The sequence below is a fragment of the Protopterus annectens genome, chromosome 6.part0 (genome assembly GCF_019279795.1).
Source record: "Protopterus annectens isolate FY-2018-M chromosome 6.part0, PAN1.0, whole genome shotgun sequence".
NCBI classification, from domain to species: Eukaryota; Metazoa; Chordata; order Ceratodontiformes; family Protopteridae; genus Protopterus; species Protopterus annectens.
Genome location: NC_056737.1, coordinates 1,723,255,324 through 1,723,272,823, shown reverse-complemented (window position 1 = coordinate 1,723,272,823; position 17,500 = coordinate 1,723,255,324). Strand labels below are relative to the sequence as shown.

Genomic DNA, 17,500 nt, shown 5'->3' with positions numbered 1-17,500 from the left:
TATATATATATAGCTATATATAGTTATATGTATATATATTTCTATATGGGTCTATGTTGTTTTATCAAAGTTTCAAAACTTCAAAACCCATATGACGGAGACCATATCATCAAAGCTTTGAAACTTTGAAAACACAACAAAACCACCAAGCAAAAACAAAAAAACGTTACCTTTATGTTTTTGCAGGGGGGCTTGCCACTCTGCACCTCCACAACCTCTGCTACTTAAATGTACCAACTCCAAGATTGTACTACAGTGAGGAAAATGGTAAATCTCCCATTTCACACTGTATGGTGATCTCAATTCACAGTGTTAGAAGTTTCAAAAATTCCATCATATAGTCTTGGCCACATGGGTTTTGAAGTTTTGAAATGTCAATTAAACAAGGTAGAGCCATCTCTCTGTCTTTCCTCTCTCTCTCTGTACATATATATATATATATATATATATATATATATATATATATATATATATGAATGGTTATTCTCACCAGAAATAAAGTCTGGGCCTCATGGAGATCCCATAGAAATAACCAAGATCTCCTAAACTTCCGCCAGCTCAGAAATCTAACAAAAAAGTCAATAATATCTGACAAAAAGAAATTCTACTTTGAACTACAACAGACCCATGTCAATAATTCTAAGCTTTTCTGGTCTTCTGTCAATAGACTTCTCTCCCCAGGTACTTCCAAAACACCTTCCCCTATTAATGCTGACCCTAATACCCCTCAGCAAACTGCAGATGCTTTCAATTCTTTCTTCACTGAAACTATCCAAGCTCTAGCTAAACAACTAAATGCCAACAACTTAAACCCACCAAATAACCTAAGAAACTCTACCTTTAAATTCTCTCTACAACCTGTCTCCACATCTTACATATACAGACTCCTGCACAAACTAAAACCCTGTACCCCCTCTGCTGACAAGCTCCCCTCACTCTTTCTACAAAAGGCTGCTAAGGTTATCGCATATCCTATATCTATCCTCATAAATAGGACAATCAAAGAAGGAAACATCCCGGATATCTGGAAAGTCTCTCATATTATCCCACTTCATAAAGGTGGAAACTCCTTAGAATACTCTAACTATAGACCAATTGCTCTCCTCTCAACTTTAGCCAAGATCATGGAGAAATGTATCCACCATCAACTTGTACAACATCTCTCTCTTCACAACATAATAGCAAACTCTCAACATGGTTTTAGACCACATCATAGTACTACTACTGCCCTGCTTTCCTTTGTAGACACTATTAATCAAAACCGTAATAACAACCTACTCTCTTCTGCCCTCTTCATTGACCTCTCCAAAGCATTCGATATGGTCAACCACTCCTTATTAATTAATACTCTTGAATCCCTATCTTTTGATATTCCAGCCATTAAATGGTTTAATTCCTATCTCACAAATAGAAAACAAGCTGTTCTTTGGGACAACCATATTTCTTCACTTTTGCCTGTTTCTATCGGAGTTCCACAAGGCTCAATTCTTGGCCCACTTCTCTTGTCTCTCTTCATTAATGATCTTCATACTATAATCCCTCAAGCAACCTGCATTCAATATGCTGATGATTCTACACTCATCTGCACTGCATCCTCCACCCCAGAGCTTATCTCTCTTACTCAAAATGTCTTCAATACCATAGAAACATGGTTCTCCAGCCGATTCCTCTTATTAAATGCTAAAAAAACTAAACTGCTCCTTTTCACACCCACTTCTAGGACATCCCCCTTAAACTTCTCTATCTACTCCAACAGTGCCACTGTCATTTCACCTGACTCTACCACTAAATTGTTAGGTATTACCATTGATAATAATCTCTCTTTCAACCAACACATAAACAACTCCATAAAACAAGTCAACAGAAAAATAGGATCCTTATATCGAATCAGACCGTTCCTTACTCCATCTACCAGAACTAGGATTGCTCACTCCCATCTTATTTCTACTCTTCTTTATGCCTCACCTATCTTCACCAACCTCAAGAAGAACAACCTAAACAAACTAACTACCTGCTACAATAACATTGCCCGCTTCGCTACAGGTAACACCTACAGAACTCATCACTGTGTTAACTTGAAGCAACTAGGCTGGCTAGAGTATCAGAACTATCTTGCAATCCACCAACTTACCATTGCCCACAAAATACTGTACCAACCAAACAACACCCCTATACTCTCTCAACTCATAATCCCCTATAATAATCTCAACTCTCTCCGCTCATCTACGAAGTTATTGACTAGTTCCATAAAATCAAACAACACTGCTGGTGACTCCCTTTTTACCAATTCTGTAGGTTCAAAATGGAATTCGTTACCTAGCAACATAACAAAGATTACATCACTGCCTCTCTTCAAACAAAATATTAAACTCCACTTCCAAAATCACTGGCTCTGCTCCTGTAGCAAACCTGATTAACCTGATTCCCAATACTTTAACTTTACTATAACTACCTCTTCTCTGACTCTACTTCTCCACTTGGCATTCTTCCCTTCCTCCCACACTGTCTTCTAATTTGCTTCACTGCCTATTACTGTCCTAACTTAATACTTTTCATAATCTAACTCCCTTTTATTTATTTTATTCTTTTCCCCTTATTCTTTACACTCTTTTTCTTTACCTACTCTCCCTGTATCCATACCTTACATGTATCTCTGTTTTCTGTATAAAATTTAACATCTTTTTTCCCTAGTCTGTAACTGTGAGGGGAAGTAATTAATTCATGCACCTTTAATCTTAAGACATATAGCTTCTTATTTTCTTGTAAATATGTATGATAGAAATTAACACTTGTAGTAACAATCTTAAATTGTTCAGTTTGTTATTATTGTTTCATTAACATGCATACTAATATTTTTTGTCTCTATGTACTAATTTTTGTGGAGCTTTTCTCCCCGGGCCTCTACTGAAAATGGAATTTTCTCCAGCTAGACTAGCCCGGTCAACAAATGTAAAATAAAATAAAATAAAATAAAAAAAAAATATATATATATATATATATATATATATATATATATATAGAGAGAGAGAGAGAGGGAGAGAGATTCATACCCTGGGAATATAGCAATCATAGATCCAGAAGTACAGTGTTGTGCAATGAATAGTGTATTACATATGATATCATTGTTGAGAATAATCTGCTCTTTATCCACAGTATGTTGTTGTTGTTACTACAGAGTGTTCCGGTTTTCATTTGCAAAGCTCATGTCAAATGTCACTAAAAACTTCAACAGTGTGTCAGAACTTAAAAATACATTAATTGTTGTATTCTTTCTTTTTATTTTGGTCCTTTTAACTCTTCTGTTTCTCTTTACATTATCCACATTTTTTTAAATTTTTTCCCTTTTCTGTGCTTCTTGTTGGTTTTCTCCCTTTTCACTACAGACTCTGTTCCACATGTGTCACTATGCAGCCTCACATGATGAGAAGGACTTTCCTGATCCATATCAATTTCAGCCTGAACGCTGGCTGAGGACCACAGAGAGGTACAAGCACAACCCATTCAGTTCAGTCCCTTTTGGTGTTGGAGTCCGAGCCTGCGTGGGCCGAAGAGTTGCAGAACTGGAGATGTACTTTGCTCTAGCAAGGGTAAGCTGACCATCTTCCTGATTACTTGTTTTATGCACAAGTTGACTTGAGAAATAACAGACCTTCTTGACAAAACAGGCACAGACCAATGTATACTTCAATGAGCAATGCTTTTGATTAAATGTGAAATAGCCTACCTTCTAAATATTCATTAGTCTCTGTTAATGGTTCTGCATTTCATAAGGGTACAATGCATTTTAATGGTGCTTCTTTTAAAAGGTTGTACAGTATTGTTGTGGAAGTCATGACTTTGAATTCTGCCTGAACGACAATTAAAAAAAAAATCAAAAACTGAATTAAAATGTGTTTTTCATGTGAGTCAAAGCCCCACACACACACTCCACATAAGAGAATATGTTCTCTGCACCTCTTACCCAACATATTTAACTCTGAGGTTTCTAGACCTTAGAAAAAGGATAATACCTTGTTTTACTTGAGTCCTATTTTAAGGACAGTTTTGCACTCAGCACTAACTGCACATGTGACATTTACTGCAATTACTGCTGTGCTTGAAATTTGCAATGCAATAATTTGGAGTTCTGCCATAGAACAATGTATTGCAACCCAAAAATGAGACACGGGTTTAGAGCATTAAGGCTATAGCAGAATTTAGCGGTTTGTTTGATTATTTATTTATTTTTCTTATTGGTCAGATTTAGCTGGACCAGTGGTCCTTTTTAACCTTGATCTAGGCTACAGGCAAAGCAGTAAAATAGCAAAGTATTGTATGTAACAATAACATAAATAGTGATAAAATACCATTAACAAAACTAAGCAGATAGCAGTGAGTTAAAAACATAAAGCTGCTTTTTGAGAGAATATAATTGAAAAAGCTTACTGGTTATAGTAAATATAGTAACATCATGTGGTATATAGTCAATAACACTAATTGCAAAAATATGTGTAAAGTAAATTAGATTAAATGGAGAATGTTTAGGAATACCAACTCAAAAGGGAGTGTGAAGTAGGTAAGTATTTTAAGTGTTTAGTAAACGAGAGAAGTTAGCAGAGTATGGGTAGACAGGATAATGAGATATGCAATGTTTGCTCGTCTGAAAAAGAGTATAAGGAATTAGATAAGGATTGCATTGGATGCTAGAAATGGGCTTTTTTTGTCCATCATCTGTATAATAGTTTTCTGAAAGAATAAACGTGTTTGAATAGGTATGTTTTATACTGTGGAAGGACATCTAAATTTCTGATAGTCATTGGAAGACTACTCCACATATCTGAGCCTACTTGTAAAATGCAGACACTCCCACTACAAGGTTAAGTAGGTCTGTAAAAGTACTTCCACAATTAGCTTCAATTTTAATATTTTTCTTTGAAATTGTGCATTTTTGTCTTTCAGTATATCTGTTTTGAAGCACATAAAGCAATGTGATAGATTATGAGCTCAATTTGGGTGTAAAGAAGTAACAACATAAACCCACTAAAGAAGAATAAGAAAACAGAAAAATAGGAACAACGACTATACTAGCTAGAATTGAAGAAAGAGATGAAAGTATTCATACTATTGTAAAGTGAACTCCAAGGTAATTCATATAAGCTGGTAAAGAGTCAAGGGAGTACTGATATTTGCAGGTAAAACATAAATGTAGAAAGCATATGTGGTCATATTTTTTTAGTAAGGCAGAGTGATAGTAGGTAGAAAGCATAGTGAAAACACTGGGCAAAGATGAATAATGAAAAAGCATGTTTACTGAATAAATATTTCTAGTCAATATATAAAACGGAAACAAAAGAGTTAACCTCAAAATCCTAGACATTTCATGGCCTTTTATTTTACACATATTCTATGAAGCATTAATAGGCATCCATTTCACTCAAATTACTTTGTAATGTACCTTTAAGAAGGATATTGTCCCTTATTTATTATGAATTCATTCATTTACTGATTGATTAATCACATAAGTAAGCCAGTCCACAGGGAAGAAAACACACATTTGTATATAATCGCTTAGTTTTCAAATTTGGTACTAAGATGACTATAGGTAAATGTTTCCGTTTTCCCCTATATCCTGTCAAGATATTTTACAATTGAGTTACACGTAATCAATTTTTCAACATTAAGAAGCATAACTCAAAAAAGTATAAAAACACACACAAAATATTTTACAGCAGTAACCCCCCCCTTCACCCCCAGTGTGGTGGACTTGACCACACCCTACACTTCTAACTTATATGTACAAACAGGGGAAGTAAGTAATTGGGTATACTTTTTTAATTTCTCCATGTATTTTGGGTTTCTAATACCATGACGGGCATGGACCCCATTTCTAAGTCAATGTATGATTAAAGTTCATGAAATTAGTATTGTTTCAATCTCTGATGTTAGCCAGAAGTGCTCTTCACAGCACCCACAATGTGCCCAGTAATGACCCGTCCAGGAATTCGTACGGAGTTACATATATTGGTAACATATCTAAGTACGATTGTTGCTCCTACTACTACTATTGGAACTAAGTGTCCTTCTTCAACATTGCCCTCATTTCTGCCTGCAGATCCTGATATTTTATGACTTTGTGTCTCTTTGTACATAAGACACTGTAGTCACTGAGTATAGCAATTTCAATAATCAATGCTACTTTTGTCTTCTTTTCATGGACTACTGTATCTGGTTTTCTGGCATCTATTTTTTTGAACTGTGGTAATGGGTGATTCCATGTGATATAAACTTCATAATTTTCAATAAGGCTTTGTGGCTTATGTTTCTGGTGTTTTTCAGCTTCTTCAATATTGTAATGTTTGCACAATCCACAATGCCACAGTTTTGCCACATCATTATGCCTTTCAGTATACAGGCCTTCTGTCATTAGTATATCACAGCCAGCAACAAGATGTACAACTGTTTCCAATTCTGTTTTTCAAAACCTAGATTTGTCTGTTTTTCCCACATGTTTAGTGGACTTTGTAAACCAATATATTTGTAGTCCGCTATCTTGGGCCGCCAATATTAACCTTTCATCTTTTGGTTTAAATTCACCTCTCTTTAACTATTCTTACATTCAATCCTGATCAACATGAGGTTGTTCCAAGAGTTTTCTATACTTGCAACTATATTTATTTATTTTCCATATTCCTTGCCTTCTCATCTGATTCTTCACCCTATATTCCTTCATTTGTTTTTTGGCACATTCAATTGCTGTCTGACTTTTATCTACTTCTAGTTTGATTTCCCTTCCCACTTTATATGCTTCTGTTAAATTAAGCAGGGTAGTCATCTTAGACTTATTCTCCTCATGTTTCAAAACTTTCACTACATTTGGGTTTTGTGAGGTAAGCAGATATGTATGCAGTCCCATGACTGCAGATCTATACATGTAATCAATTTCGAGGTGGTTCATATCTCCTTCAGAATGGGGAATATATAGTCTTGGTATGCACTATTTTTTATAAATCATTTGATGAGCATGAAACATCCTTCTTGTTTTCCTGTCCAAGCTATCCAACACCTTTTGGGGCCAGTCAGTCACTCCAAACTGTAAGTTAGGACAGGAAGAGCAGATTTGTTTATAGCTTGAACTTTATTCATGATTAGATGTCAATACTGCTTTCAGTATTCATTTTAGTCTTCTAAAATATTCCTTACTAAGTTTTATTCACATTTGGCCATGTTTTATTGTTGATCTTTCATTATGTCACTAATATTTATACGCTCCCTCTTGCTCAAGTTCTTTTATTTCACATTCCTGTCCCAAACTGATATTTTCTTGGTGCTGCAGCATTCCTGCTTTAAAGGTTGCTTTTGCACATTTATCAAGAGCAAATTATAATCTTATATCATCTGAAAGAGTTTTGGCCACTTGCAGTTGTACTTTCTCTTCATATGATGAACTATACAGTTTTAAATCATCCACAAGAAGAAGATGCAACGTCTTTACAGCTGGTTTCTGGGAGCCAAATTGTAGCCATGACCTAATCTGTTAAGCAGACAGCTTAAGGGGTAAGAGCAAGACAAATGAGCAGTGGTGACAGAGAGTCACCAAATCACCCTGTAATATTCTCCTTTAAATTTTTATCCCTGGAACAATAATTTGTTCCTTATCTTGGTTTAACTGCAAAGTGGTTTGCCACTGTTTCATGGTTGCTGTAATGCAATTGATGAGTGTAGGATGTATTTTACACATTTTTAAGCAGTCTTTTATCTATGAATGTGGGATACTGTGAAATGCTTTCTTGTAGTCTATCCATGCCATACTTAGATTTTTTCCCCTTTTTACATTTCTCCAGTACGACTTTATTTAGCAGCAAATGATCCTTTGTTCCGTACGATTTTCTTTTATTAACTTTTGTTCTATCCCCATGATTGAGTTTTCTTCTAAATGACTATAAACTCTGTCGGCATTAATTCCAATGTATAGTTTACATGTTGTTGGAAGGCAAGTTGATCTATAGTTTTTAGGATAGCTTGCAGGTGCACTCTTAAGTAGGAGTATTGTTTTTCCTGTTGTTAACCAGACTGGTGTCTGTTTGGGGGGGCGCATATAAATAGTTGTTACTCATGGCTAAATCTTCATGTAAAGATGTTAATATGTCTAGCCAGAAGTTAGATATGGCATCTGGGCCTGAAGTTTTAAAATTAGGAGCTTTTCTTAACTTTGTTTCAATCTCTCTGTCCATTACTTCAACCCATATCCTGAACATTTGAACTTCTAATTCTTTCTTTTTTTTTCTTCTATCCATTTAGCATCATTGTTATGTTCCACAGAATCTTCAGAGCTATTTCTCCAAAATGTATCTATTTCTTCTTTTTTTGGTGGTGTTTCAATTCCTTTTGCCTTGTTTCCCAATTCTCTATAAAACTTTTTTGGGTCATTAGTAAATTGCTTATTTTGTACTTTTCCTTTATATTTATCAACATATCTTCTACATTTTTCTGCCTGTGCTATTTTTAGTGTATTATTTGTGATAGCGCACAATAGATCCTGATCTGTTGTAATACTGCATGTTGCTTTTATCACGTCTATCTTTCCATTTTTGTTGATCTGTTCCCTCTTTTATATTCTTCTAACAGTGACGACGCTTCTTACCTTAAATGCTTTATAGTTTTCTCTATTCTATATTTCCATGATGGCATTCAATTTCTCCCCTTCCTTTCCCTTACTACCCTGTGTTCATGTGGTTAAGACTTTATCTGTTATTAATTTAGCTGCACAGTAATATTTACTATTTACTTCTGTTATATCACATAAATCTTTATGGACAGTCTTGATTACTGTGTTCATTTGTTTTATCAGATATCTTTGGTGCTAATCTTTTTGTACTGATTAGTTCTGCTTTCTCCTTTGCATAAATATTGAACCATATTAAATCTCTTTTTCTTTCCCATGTCCATATTTCTTCTTCAGATGTCTCCTGCTCCACCTGTTTCTCCTTACTTTGGGGACTTGTTGTTTCATCATGCTGTGGTATAACCTGTATTAGACATTCTACACTAAATCCTTCACTTTACAAGTATTCTATAACTTCAGCTTCTATTTTTTTAACTTCTATGTTACTAACCTTGTATGTTACATTCCACCTTTGTGAACGTATTTTTATTGTGAAATTTTCCATATCTGGATCCCTTTGCCTTTATTTCTCTTTGGAATATCTTTAGGGCTGTCTTTTTTGTGTTGATTAATTTGGCTTTCTCCTTTGCATAAATATTGCACCATTTCAGATCTCTCTTTCTTTCCTGTGTCCATATTTCTTTTTTATACATTTCAAAAGTCTCTAGATTTTGTTCTTTATATTTTTGCACTTTCTCAGTCACTTCTTTTTCCAAATGGCCCAAGGTTTCTTGGTCTATATAGTGTTTTTCATGGATTTGTATTAATGAACACACATTTTCATTTGAAGCTTCTGGCAGTTTTTCTTGTGGAAGTATTTTTCCTTCCTCTAATTTCTCTCTTAATCTTTTCATACATCTTGTGTCTGGAAATTCTGGACTTCTTGCTTAATAGTGACAATACATAATTTCTTTCTTATCCTCAGTAGTCCACTCCAGACCTCCCAACCATACTGAATTACTCGGTATTTACCGAGTTTTGGGGTCCAAATGAAGGGGTGCCATGATTCCCGATTGGCACCCCTTCATTTCCGACTTTTTTGCTTAATTTTTTTTTTTTTAAATCGCGCTGTCGGAGCTGACATCATCACATGCGTGATGACATCAGTGCCCGTCAGGGCTACCAGCCAGTCGGAATTGAGCTCAAGAGCTCACGTCATTATTTCCGGCTGGGTGCGAGCGGGAATACAGCAGCAAGCAACCCTAATGGCAGTAACGCTTGTTTTATTTTTTTACAAGCTGGCTGCAAGCAGGAACCAGGAATACAGCAACAACAAGAATTACAGGGAGTCGCAGCAGTACTATCGGTTCAGTTTTATATTTCCAAGTGGTAAGCAGCAGGCAGCGCGAGCGGGTAAACGTGAGACGGATAAAGCACTCGGTTGGGGAATTAGGTAAGAAACAAAGGTTTGTGTGTGTGTGTGTGTGTGTGTGTGTGTGTGTGTGTGTGTGTGTGTGTGCACAAATGCACAAATATACATAAATATTTCTGTATTGTACTGATATTCATTTGAGAGTATAGTGTGTTCATATAATGTGTTCACACTATAGTCTCAAACGAATATCAGTACAATACAGAAATATTTGTGTATTTGCTTTTTCACTTGATGCCTTGATAGTGCAGCTAAGTAGATGTTAGAGCAAATGGCAAGTGGCTTTACTTGTGGAAACTAACTAAGCAACCTTGAGAAGGTTGCTGATGTGGTTGTTGGGGAGTGTTTGAAGTCTTGTGCAGTGGAATGAAACTTTGGGCTGTTATTAGGCTATTTTTTGTACTCAAGAATTTGATTCTACTGTGTGGCTCTGAGTGAGTTGCTTAGTTGGACAATGCCGTGGGGCTATTGGGGGCTAGAATAGTATCCTCTGTGATCTCTTCGACTGCATATCAGATTTTTTTGTATTAAGAGTTGAGAGCTATGGTGAGAAGTGAGAACACAATTTATATTCCCCCATTATTCGCTTTGTTGTTTATCCAGGTTTTTTTGTGCTAAGAGGTTGAGAGAGCTATAGTGAGAAGTGAGAACTGAATTCATTAAATGATAGCCATTAAGTTTCAGTCTTCCTATTTTTCAAGCTGCTGATTTAACACACTGGTATGTTGCACTGACTGTAGTATATAGGGTTCTGGTTTCAAGACTTGTCAGTAACATGTATGCTGATAGCACAAAATCTTATTCTAGCAACTTTCCAAAATTATACAAGCAATGTTTAAAATGTGTCCCTGGTTTTTGACCCTTTGCCCCCCACCACCAAAAAAAACTTTATTTGAAAATAAGTGCAAGAAGCTGTGCAAGATGCCTATGGCTTACACTACTGTTATTCTGTTTATAGTTTGGGTGTGGAAGTAGACTTTTATGATAGAAATGTTCTGAATTGGGCAGTTTTGTAATTACTGGTTCATGCATTTTTTTCATTGCCTACAGTATAGCCTACTGGAAAAATGTTCATTCAAACAAGAAATTTAAAATGCACTAACAAGTGTGCTGTATTATACAAGGAATATAACTTAGTCAGGAAGGTGTATCAAAGAAAAGAACACATGTATGTTTCTTGTTTTGTGTACAACGGACCAATGATTTGAAACAGCCCAAAGGTAATCTTTATCCACCACTGGCCAGATGCATTTTCTTTGTATGTGGTGTGAGTTTCAATGCTGTTTCACTGAAAGTGAGTTTCAAGGGCAGAGAAGTTTTAATGTCAAGTCTCTTTTCATTGTGAGACAGTATTGCTTTGTTTATCAGATGTCTGTCAGTGTTTGTGCATTGATGTGCTGCAAAATGTAAAAATAAAATCCAAATAATCATTGATTGTAGAAGTAAAGCAGTATGCACACAATAGTGCTTATGGTAAATGGGGCGAAATAGCCAGGTAATAGGACATTGGAATCTGGTGCCATATTTTGTTTGTTCTTCAGTTTGCGTTTGAAAGCTGGTATCCCAAAATTCCATCGGAGTGGGTGGGGTTAGATAATTATGTATGCAAATTAGATGTTAATCAGCGTACAGATTTGTACCTATTTTTCATGGACCTTGTCCAGATTTTTGATGTTTCCAGGTTGAGAGGTATGGTCCACTCTATCATCTGTATGGCTTTTTTTTAGCCTATCAGTTTTTGTGATTTTTGTGGATTGCTATTTCCTTCTACAATGAGGGGCATCCTCCCCCTAGGCCTTGCCCTTCCCCATTGTAGGAATGCTTCCATGTCTTGAGGATTCTACACTGTGATTTTTTCCAGTCCTGGCACCAGCATGCCTACCGGGATTGGGCACTTTTTTATCCTGGGTCTTGTGTACCCAGCTGTCTTTTTTTAATTTTTAACCTACTTCTCTCCATGATATCTGCTAAATGAAATACATTCTATATATCAGTAGCAGTCTATATATCAGTCTAGTGGGACTGCAGTGGTTAGGCTTCAAATGGCTTACCTGGTCTATTGCATAATAACAACCATAAACCTGTATTTAATGAGTGTGTGTACAGTGATATATAAACATATTGGACCTAGTACTCACCAACATGGGAAAGCATTGCACCCCCATGCCACATCCTTATTGGTGAGGCTGGACTACAAAGCAGTCTTCCTTGAAGTAAATATCTACACAGAAAACCCAACTAAACCTTGTAACAGTTAGGAGCTATTCTAAAGCAAATTGTAACCTAAGTGACATTTTGCCAAAATTGACTGCTCCCCAAATCCCCATGACTACTTATGCAGAATTATTTACAAAAACCCTGCAGAAACATGTAAATGGCAGCATTGAAAGTGCTGTACCTACAAGAAATTAGACCAGATATAATACCAAAAATAAACCCTGCTGTGGAATCCTTAGCTTAACAAGGTATCAAACAAAAGAAAAAAATCATTGCAAAAATAAGAAGAAGTAACTCTCATAGTGACAAGAACTCTCTGATTCAACTAAACAAGAAACTAAGAGGTCAAATAATGTCTACCAAGGTCAGTTACAAGGTCAGCATAGCCATCCAGGGTAAGGACAATTGCAAGGCCTTCTTCGGTTATGTCAGAAACCTTAAAAGTAACACTCAGCAGTGGGCAGAATTGGTAGTTAGTGACACAAATTTCACTGACCAGGGTACATAGCAAATCTGCTGTACTGCCTGATAAATTTAGCCCTTACTTCACCCCCACTACCTCCTGTGAAATCCCTCAAAAACAATTCATCACTGGATCCCGACAATATCCATGGTTGCTTCCTAAGTAACGTAAAGCATCACCTAGCAGGACCACATCAGGCATTCTTCAGCTACAACCTCAAAAGAGGTTATGTGCCAGGTGAATGGAGGGTCACAACAGTCATCCCTTTTCATAAGGGTGGGTCATCACCTGACGCCAGGACCTACAGACCAATCAGTCTGACATGTCTAATATTCAAAGCCATGGAACAAATTATTGTGGAAAGGATCAGCAAGGACATTGGCAACCTATAGACACTGGACTCATCACAATCTGGCTTTGTAAAGGGAAGGTCTTGCCAAATCCTTAAAAGATTCCAATGTTTTATTAAGCAGTCTAAAGTCTCAGCATATAGTAGTGATAACAAGCACAGTCCACATAGCTCAACAGTTTAGCAACTTCTGGCAATTGAATTTACAGAGACAGGAAATGAGGATGGCGTAGAACTAGAGTGAGTTAGATACTAATTACAAAGCCTTCACCATGAAGTGTTTACTTTGAGCAATATATCCTAACAAGGCTTAACCCCTAAATACCTAAGATAATACACATCCCTTGAACTACAAAAATTTACCAAATGTTTCTTGGCATCTACAACAACACTCTTAGTAATTCTCTGACACCCAAACAACTTCCAATTCTTTTGTGTAGTCAGTTTTGCAGCAAAGATTCAAGAATAGTTTATATCCAGTGTGATGTGTGTTGGGGCCAAGGTACAGCAGGAGATGGTAAGTCACTGTTCGTTGATCTTTCATCTCTGATGATTATAGCAGCAAACTGGACTTGTAAGGTTATTCTTGCCCTTGGGAATACTGACATAGGATGCAGGCAGATCCCTCATGCCTGTGCAGGATATCCCCAGACAGATTTTTAAACATTGCTCTTTACCAAGAGTCAGTGTTAACTTTACATCTCTTGCATATTGGCAGTATGACTGCCTCATGCTGAATGTACCATACCACTGATGTGCCAGTCCTCAAACATTTGAAAACATAGAACATGCAAGTGGGAAGGTATAGATTATCATACTACTGTCATGTAGCAATAACAACTGCCAAGTAATCATATACAGTCCACATACTAATTCACTTTGATGATCGCAACTGTCATTGCATGCTTCATCAGCTATGATGCTGTCCACAAGGCTTCCTTAGCTTTGGGAGTATTTAAATTAGCTGCATAATTAAATCAACTCTTCATGATAGGCTCAGTATACAAAGAACATTCTGGAGCTATTAAAAGTTGAGCATGCTGGGAGATTGCCTAGTATAATACATTTTACATAATACTGCACCAAATAGAACCATTCAAAAATCTGTAAAGTGATGCACATCCCTCTGCTGGAGTCTGCAGTGAATTGTCAGCTAAAGTTTATATTTGTATAATGTAATACTCAACTGCATGCTGACAGCATACTTATAAATGAGGCTAATAAATTGAGTATTGATAAGATCTGCATGCAAAAAGATCTGTGTTGAAAGGCTTGGCACATTACTAAAATCAAATAACTCAGAAGTGGTTTAATCACCACTAGATATCAGAAAACACTTGAGGAAAACTGTAGCATCTGGCATGATTTGACTGAGTATGAACATCACAAGCACTTTATGTAGGTGTTCAGAGATGTTTCAAAGCAATTTTCTGGGCCCATTTAACGTACTTCAAGGGCTAGATCTGCAGTCCAGTTGTCAAGTACAAAACTGTTCTTCTGCAATGCACCCTTCTGTTCAGACTCCACTCCTTGTTTACAAACTCATACCAAGGCACAAACAACAAATGCTGTATCGATGATGGAATGTTACCAGTATTCTCTATTGGCTTGTAGTAGAATTTGTGTCAATGATCATACCTTCTCCTCCCTTGATACTTCCACATAGGGCTGTCTTCCTACCAAAGTGAGGTAATGCTGGAACGCAATGACTGCTAAGTAACTCCACACAGAAGGGCTGCCTCCACATGCAAAATATGCCCCACTGACATGACCATCTCACAATGAATAATAAGGCTTATGTTTTTTTATTGAATTTCACTAAACTTTTCTGCTGAATTGTTTCTGCTGTTGATTTTTTAACTGTGTGACTATTTGTTAGTGCTCTGCTTCACCTTCCATGTTTCTCTTTCATTCTTCAGTGGAATTTCAACATTTTTGCAACTGTACACTGTACACTGGAATGCATATATGCCATTTTTTCCATGCAACTAGTCTGAGCTATTCTGCTATTGCTTACAGTTCTGCATGATTTTTTTTTGGTTGCAAAATATATTGTATTTCACCCAGGCTGAGCCTGAAAATCGTCAATATTGAACTAATATAACTACATAAATAAATAAGGAAATATGTCACCATATCATTAACATAGAAAACTTATTGATGCAAATCAGTTCTAGTAGATTCCTTTTCCATTAAGAATGGGATCTCTTGGATCTTGTCCCAGATAACTTTATACATGCTACTCAAATTTGCAATTAATATTGCTTTCTACACTGCCTTTTTTTTTTGAATATTGTAAAGAAAACATTTTTCCAGTAACTTTTATCAATTCTTTTGTACTCTTTTATTAACATTATATTTGATCTATTTTAGCCACCCTGTGTAATGTCAACTCTAGAAAAATGGTCCAGTGGTTGAGTAACATGCTTACTGCAGCTAGGTCTATTTATATAATCTTGAGAAAAGTGATTCGGAGGTAACTTTAGCAACAAAGAGGAAGATGTCATTATCAGCTAATTTGCATGTTTCTCAATCATCCTCATTTACCACTTGTCCTTTGTGGTGGCAATTACCTCTGGTGGCCCATGCATCACTTTGGTGCAGGCACCCCCTCACAGAATCTCACACAAACATTCAGGCATTCATGCCTACACACACTCACAGGCATTCACATAGTCACACAGACATACATCACCACTGCACAATGTGACATGTTCATAGACATACTCCTTTATTTAACCATATGCATGCACCTGTACAGGCAGACACTCACAGACACACGCATACAGACACACACACACACACACACACACACACACACACACACACACACACACACACACACACACACACACACCTCTCTCATCCCCTACCTAACCCACTTGCTACACACACACACACACACACACACACACACACACACACACACACACACGCACACACACAAACATACACAGTCATTCTAATACATTTAATCCTCTGCAGACATGTACACACACTGCCACACATGGGAACATGTCAGTCCATTGAAGGCAATTTTAGCATTCACGAAGAAACTGAAGTCAGATTGCCAAACTGCCTTTGATGAAAGTGAAGATCACCTTTTTCTCCACTGCTGTGCAACTTCAGAGTTGATATATATAATTCCATGGGGGTGTGGAAGTGCCCCCCCACACATGGGGTCTGCAGGGGGCTTCACTGAAGTTGGTTTTGGTGAAATGGTTTCAGTTATTTTGCATTCATTGAAACCACCTTTGAAAGATCAATATGAACCCACCACACACATACATACACTCACATATCACCCACCACTACCTGTCTACTGTTAAATTCGCCTAAAATATGGTCTAACCAATTGACGACAGTGGGAGACCACATCATTTTGTCCAAGTTAATTTTCTTAGCAGCCAAGTAACACTCTAAATTGCTGGAGAGCATAAACCGGTAGCCATAGGCATTTCTGGGGGTGTGCACATAGCTAATTAGTATCCCCTGCATTGCCTCATTATTTTGTAATACGGTGGGTGGGACCACTGCCTACTGCAGTTATTATTCTAATCATGGAAAACCAATGCAGAGGTCTAGTCATTGAATGGAAATGGTCATCATGAGAGGTAGGAGGCTCATGGCATTGCATATCTCTAGTTGTAACCATTTGTAAATCCCAGGAACTGTTTCCCTGCAGAATACCTGAAAAGTATTTCTTTATCATTATGGCTGAAAGTGGTGTGTGTATGTAAAAAAAAAAAAAAAAATATATATATATATATATATATATATATATATATATATACACACACACACACACACACACACACAAATATGTATATATACAGAAAGACACACACTTAGACATATGCATTTATATATATAAATCCAATAAAAGTTACCAGTTACTATCAAATCTGAAATAAAAGTCATTTCAGCTCCCAAAACTTCATATCCACACTCAAACTCTGCAATTGGACACCACTCAGATATCTGTACTTAGACACTGCAGTGCAGTATTTTAACACTACCTTCCTTAACATCTTAAATAAACTGGCTCATCCCAGAACAATAAGAACAAAATCCAACTATGCTCCATAGCTCATCAACGAGAAAAGATCACTACTAAGAACTAAAGACAAGGCATGAGAAAAATGGCTCGATAATAAAAATCCAGTTAACCAACAGAAATATGTGGAAATAAGAAATAAATCTAAAGGACCAACAGAAATATCTAGAACTAAGAAATAAATCTAAAAGGTAAATCAGACAGGACAAAATAAACTACCACGGTGACATACAATCAAAACATAAGGAGACCCCACAAACGTTCTGGTCCACCATACACAAAATTCTACAGCCAGGACAAGTTAGCACTCCACCCCCATCAACCAGCAACACTACAGACAACATTGCCACATGATTTAAGAAATATTTCACTGAATTCATACTAGCCCTCACAAACAACAA

General features: G+C 36.7%; 1 protein-coding gene across 1 annotated transcript in view; it reads left to right on the top strand.

Moving 5' to 3' along the window:
* The window catches only part of LOC122804911 (sterol 26-hydroxylase, mitochondrial-like), a 755,523-nt gene that overhangs the window by 664,365 nt on the left and 73,658 nt on the right, over positions 1-17,500 (top strand). The window contains exon 8 of the mRNA XM_044075121.1: positions 3,384-3,587. Within this exon, the coding sequence (XP_043931056.1) occupies positions 3,384-3,587 (204 nt within the window). The remainder of the gene's footprint in view (positions 1-3,383; positions 3,588-17,500) is intronic.